Genomic DNA, 6,000 nt, shown 5'->3' on the forward strand with positions numbered 1-6,000 from the left:
TGTGTTATTATGATGGAGCGGCCATACTATGATGGAGCGGCCATACAATGTCAGTATTTGTGACTGATGGGACTTTGCTTTCAATCAGGTCAAGTTTCACATGTGGTTTGGCAGGCGCATTAGCATCGAATCCAGTTGATGTTGTGAGAACCAGGATGATGAACCAAAGGTCAATGTGTGAGATGTCGGGTTACAAAGGCACCCTGGACTGTTTACTGCAGGTACATGCCTCAGTTTGAGTAAGAAAAATTTTAAATGTGAAAGGGGGGAAAAGGGGCCCATGGCGGTCAGGATAATATCGCTGAGTGATCGCTACTGCACATTCCTGCACCAGGGCATAACTTTATGTATGCCATATTTTTGGACTATAAGATGCACTGGACAATAAGACGCACCCCAAATTTTGAGGTGCAAAAAAGATTTTTATAAAATGGGGGTCCGTCTTATTGTCCGAATTTAAGGGCTCTTGCCTGAGAGCCGGCAGTGGCACAGCAGGGTCACAGAAGGCAGGGTCCCTTCCTCAGTAAGCCGGCAGCGGCAGAAGTGGGGCATTGCTGTGGGTCCAGTGTATGCGGTGAGGCAGAGCTGGAGCAGGGTCCCATCAGGATGCTGGCGGCGGCAGAAATGTGGCGATGGTGGGCTGTGTGGAGTGGACCTGAGCAAGGTCCCTTCAGGATGCCGGCAGAAATGTGGCGGCGCCGCGGCCCGGTGTCCTCAGTTAGCAGAGTGCATCACCGGTTTCCCTGCAGCCATCTTCCTGAAGCCGTGGGCCGCCGGAGGCTTCAGGAAAATGGGCGCCGGAGATTGAAATCTCGGCGGCACTTAATCTGCGCATGCGCAGCCTCCGGTGGCCATTTTCCTGAAGCCTCCGGCTGCCCATGGCTTTAGGAAGATGGCTGCAGGGAAACTGGTGATTCACTCTGCTCACCGTGGACGCCGGGCTGCAGCGCCACCACATTTCTGCTGCCGCATTCTGAAGAAGGGACCCTGATCAGGTGCACCGCCCACCACTGCAACGTCACCACACCTCTGCCGCAACCCCCCGGTAAGCCTACGTTTGCACTGTAAGATGCATCCCCCATTTTCCTCCCAAATCTTTTGGGGGAAAAGTGTGTCTTATAGTCTGAAAAATATGGTAATTGGGGCCACATCTGCAAGAAGTGTGCGTGTTTATTTCATTCATTTCTGCTAGTTATGTATTTCCCGCACCCTCTATCTGTGCTTCTCCTTTCTTGAGTGCAGTACATGGGTATCCTGTTATGATCTAACTCCCCATTTTTTTTTTTTTTTTTAAATCTCTACAGTAATGTATATATTTAGACATGATTAAATAATGACTTTTGACTCTTCTAACATAATTATTATTTTTTTATTTTTTTTCAGACCTGGAAAAATGAAGGGTTTTTTGCTCTATACAAAGGGTTTTGGCCAAACTGGTTAAGATTGGGACCCTGGAATATAATTGTATCCTTATCACTTGTTACACCAAAGACTTATTACCTCTGTAATAATAATAGTAATATTATTTATTATACATTTTTATAGCGCCATTTATTGCATGACGCTTTGCGTGTGAAAAGGTGGCAAATATAGACAAATACATTAAACATGAGCAAAAAAACAAGGCACACAGGTACATAAGGAGGGAGGACCCTGCCCGCTAGTCTGCAGGGGATGGGTGAGGATACACTAGGAGAGGCTAGAGCTGGTTGTGCGGCAGTTCAGTAGGTTGAGGATCACTGTACGCTTGTCGGAAGAGGTGGGTCTTCAGGTTCTTTTTGAAGGTTTCTATAGTAGGCGAGAGTCAGATGTGCTGTGGTAGAGAGTTCCAGAGTATGGGGGAAGCACGGGAGAAGTCTTGGATTTGGTTGTTGGAAGAAGAGATGAGAGGGGAGCAGAGGAGGAAATCTTGAGAGGATCGGAGGTTGCGTGTAGGTAAGTACCGGGAGACCATGTACAATTTGTATGTGGTTTTGGATGGATCTTTTTTGTTTGCAACACTGTTATGCCTCAGTTGTGCTGAACGTATATTTCTGTAGGGTGATCTGATTTCAGTTTAGTTAAAGGGATCATCTGAATTTAATATTGATTTTAATCCAAAATGTCTATTGTAGTAATCTAATCTCTTTTCTAATATATCTTAATTAAAAAGTCCCTGCCATTCCCTCCCTACGGTCTAATTGCCTTTTTTTTTTTTTTAAGTTTTCTGTTTTGATGACATTCCATTTGAGATTCCCCAGTGTATGCTGGGATACACAAACGGGAAGTCATCAGGGAGCAGAAGCTGTTTTCACTGACGAAGCCTCTGTCCCCACCCTGAAATGAAGGCTAGTCCCTGCTCTACTTGGTTGTCAATTCCAATGTATGCTCAGTACGAGCTCCCTTGTCACTCTGCATTGTTCTTAATGCACAGTGACAATGCGCTCCCTCACTAATGAGAAGTGATGAGCCGGCAAGTTAGATTAGAGGGGGAACAAATGGTAGGAACTTTTTAAATTAGAACATTTAGATTATTACAATAAATAGACAGGCATTTGGGATTAAAATCAATATTTGTGCCGGACCACCCCTGCTGGAGCAGTAGTAAAATGCACTTGCACTACCACTGTCTGTTATATTTTCTAATGAATGGGATCCGATCTCATTCGAAGAAAATACAAGAACTGCCATGTGGGATCAATACCATCTTGTGTATAAAGCCGAACCAAATGGCAGCTTTAGCAATGCAGATCCATGATGGAACCAAAAAATAGATTGATTTACAGTATATTTAGAATGGTCAATTCTAAAAAGTAACTTCTAGTCACTCGTCATCTTACATTAATCCTTAACTATCTTCTACAGTTCTTTATAACCTATGAACAGCTCAAGAAACTAAACCTCTAATGCGGAATCCGTGCAGCTCGCCAAGTCTTTTAATGTCAGGAACATTCTCGAATTTCATACTGATGTGCTCCAAAGTCTATTCATGTCGTCACTAAAGGAATGTATGACGAGTGACGCTTTCTTGGAGACCAGCTTAACAAATGTCAGCACTTCACGGGACGACTTCCTAAGAAATGTGGTGCTGGGAACTCAACTGGAACAACAAATCTAATTTTAAGATTCCAGAGGCCCGAAAGGTGTAAAATGTTAATTTATTTGGGTACTGCCAGTGTCTATTTAATAACGAGTCCTCCCAAAAGTGATAGGTGCCTTTTGAGTGGTACACTTGTTGCACAATTGTGCAGAATTTGGTTTGCCTAAGGAAGTAATACCAATTAGTAGATGCTAATTTCGGGACTAGTGGCCATTACATTGAAATTTGTAGCAATCTGTAAAAATTTACTTTTTTTTTTTTCCACTATTGGTTAATGCAGCATCAGAACCTTTGATTATCCCCATGTCATGACGTTTAAAATTGAAGCAATACATTCATGCATTGATGTCCTTCCTTATATTTTTTGGGTATGTGGACTCCTTAAAGGGGCTGTCCAGGCTTGAGGTTCATGTCTGCATTCCAATACTTAAATGAATTGTATAGGCTTGGGGTTCATGTCTGCAGCACACTGCAGCTGTCAGGATTCTCCGGTGCCAGTAGCAGGTGGTTATGTAACTGCAAGTATGTGATTAGCATACTCCCGGCCACATTCCAACTAGACGTGTCTGGCCTCCCTCAATACGCTTGCATTGAGCAAGGCTGTGCACTTCTAGTTGGCACGTGACCGCATGTATGCAAATCACACATCAGCACCAGAGAATCCTTACCGTGTGCTGTGTGAATTCACAAATCTGCAGTCACATAGCGACTGCACACTTGAACCCCAAGCCTGGACAATCACTTTTATGTATTTGCTGCAGATATTTTTTCATAAAGTGACTATTGGTAGGAAAAATGCTGCATAAAAAAAGTATCTTTTTGATGTGTACATATCCATTCATTAGAATGGGTGATAGAATTGTCATTCTGCATTGCTTCAAATCTGCAAGGAAAAAAAATAAGCATCATGTGCATGCAAGTTTAGAAAGCTCATTCATTTGCTTGGACAGTAAAATGCTTCAAATTTTTTTTTTTCCTGCAAAAATGCTGAAACAAAAAAAAAACCCGCTACTTGTGAACATACCCTTAGGCTGGGTTCACATTGCGTTGAACACGTCTGTTAGACGGACTACGTTATAACGCGGTGTAACGGTCCGTTAACTCTGCTATTGAATCCAATGATGTGCCATCATTGAGTGACGGACCCGGAGACGCGGGCTGCAGCGTTTCTGGGTCCGTCACCGCTAGTGCAGATAGAGCTAGCAGATGCTCTATGTGCGATAGCGCGCTGCCATACCGGCACTTGCGTTAACAGCAGCCCGTTAACGTATGTGCTGAACGGGCTGCTGTTAACACAATGTAAACCCGGCCTTAAAGGAGATGTGATCCTCTCTGATCTTGCATCAGTTGTGGAAATATACCATTGCATGCCCTTTAGATAGTTCTAGAGGCAAGTGCCTGGCACCGAGCGAGTATTATTCATGGATCCGTTTCTAATTCTCAGGATGGAATCTGTGCAGAATCTTTTTTTTTTTTTTTTTTTTTTTGGTGGGGGGAAGCCACAAGTGTACATTATCCCTTTTCAACTGCACTTGTAAGGACCATTGTAGGTTGTGAAGGAATATAACGAGATTTAATATCTTTGTATTTTTCTAACCCCATGAAGGTTTTTTTTTCTAAGGACACTTTTAATCACACCTCTGTGTGTGACACCTGGGCCTCTACAGTTGGCAATCTTGGAGCACTACATTCCACCCCTTCTGCTGACACATGTTATTTATTGGACAGTGACACTTCAGAGGATACAACTCAGATGTATATTTTTATATTCCTGTGCACATGACACTTTGCATTATTCTGCCAATGCCATTCTATGGACTGTTGTGCTACGGTTACCTTGTAGAAAGGCTTGTAAATTTTTGCTTCTCGTATTGTGGCTACAACATGTCTTTTTTGGGTGCTATTGTGTAGCTTCACTGCTTCTAATTTTTGCTTTGTGTAGATATGTACAGTTTGAGATTTTAGATATGTTACAGAAGGTATTTTTATTTTGCAATGCAGTTACCGTATGTTGTAATATTACATTATTCCCATCAGTTCTTTTAGGTGTTATAATTATTTCTTTGCAGACTAGAACGTCAAATGTTCGGGACGTAGAGGTATGTTGCTTATTTGCTGGGTCAGAAGCGATTGGAAAATAATGTATTCTATTGTCTACCCCCCCCCCAAAAAACCAGCCTAATATTTCTAATTTTTTTTTCTTTTGTCTTAATTTTGTAAGGCAATTCCTTATGAATATCAAAAGCTGTCAGAAGGTGTCACATAAACTTCTGCTGTCATTAATATTCGCTACCAATCCATATTTATATATACTTTTGTTTTGTAGACACTTGTTCAAGTGAACAAAAAAGGTGGCAAATGTTCTAAAATGTGAAAAAAAAAATTGTATAGAAAAAGTACAGTTTCTGAATACTTTACAAATCCTTTTTTACAGGATACTGGCAATGATGTTTTTGAGTTTTCAGACATTTTGGACTGGATTATAAAGGTTGTCCACTACGGTACTTTATCATTGATGACCCATCTTCTAGGAGACTCAACTGAAATTTCCACAATAGATATGTACTGGATGCGGTAAATCCACATTGTTCAATGAACAGCTTTGTATTTAACAACTCTGAAATATTTGTACTTACTGAAGATTGTTCTAGTTAAACGCCTCCTTAGACTCCAATTGTACTCCTTCTTACAGTGTTATATGGAGGTGCTTCCAGGTTCACCTAGGACACAGGTCCTAAACTGATCCATCTATCATGTATTTGTTGTACCCTGTGGGCTTTTGTTTAACATCTTAAAATATTTCTGGAGCAATTCATGTAACGTTGTGGTATGTTTTTTTTTTTTTTTTTTGTTTTGTTTTTTTTTAAAGCTTTAGTCACCATTTCGAATCTTTTATTTTTTTTTTCGGTGCCTTATTAATC

General features: G+C 41.5%; 1 protein-coding gene across 2 annotated transcripts in view; it reads left to right on the forward strand.

Moving 5' to 3' along the window:
• SLC25A30 (solute carrier family 25 member 30) overlaps positions 1–5,242 on the forward strand; it is a 33,170-nt gene extending 27,928 nt beyond the window's left edge. For both annotated transcript variants that reach the window (XM_069758264.1, XM_069758265.1), the window contains 3 exons: positions 89–221; positions 1,384–1,464; positions 2,845–5,242. In XM_069758264.1, coding sequence (XP_069614365.1) covers positions 89–221; positions 1,384–1,464; positions 2,845–2,886 — 256 coding nt within the window. In that variant the 3' untranslated portion in view covers positions 2,887–5,242. The remainder of the gene's footprint in view (positions 1–88; positions 222–1,383; positions 1,465–2,844) is intronic.
• The last annotated feature ends 758 nt before the right edge of the window (positions 5,243–6,000 follow it).

This window comes from Ranitomeya imitator, chromosome 3, assembly GCF_032444005.1.
Source record: "Ranitomeya imitator isolate aRanImi1 chromosome 3, aRanImi1.pri, whole genome shotgun sequence".
NCBI classification, from domain to species: Eukaryota; Metazoa; Chordata; class Amphibia; order Anura; family Dendrobatidae; genus Ranitomeya; species Ranitomeya imitator.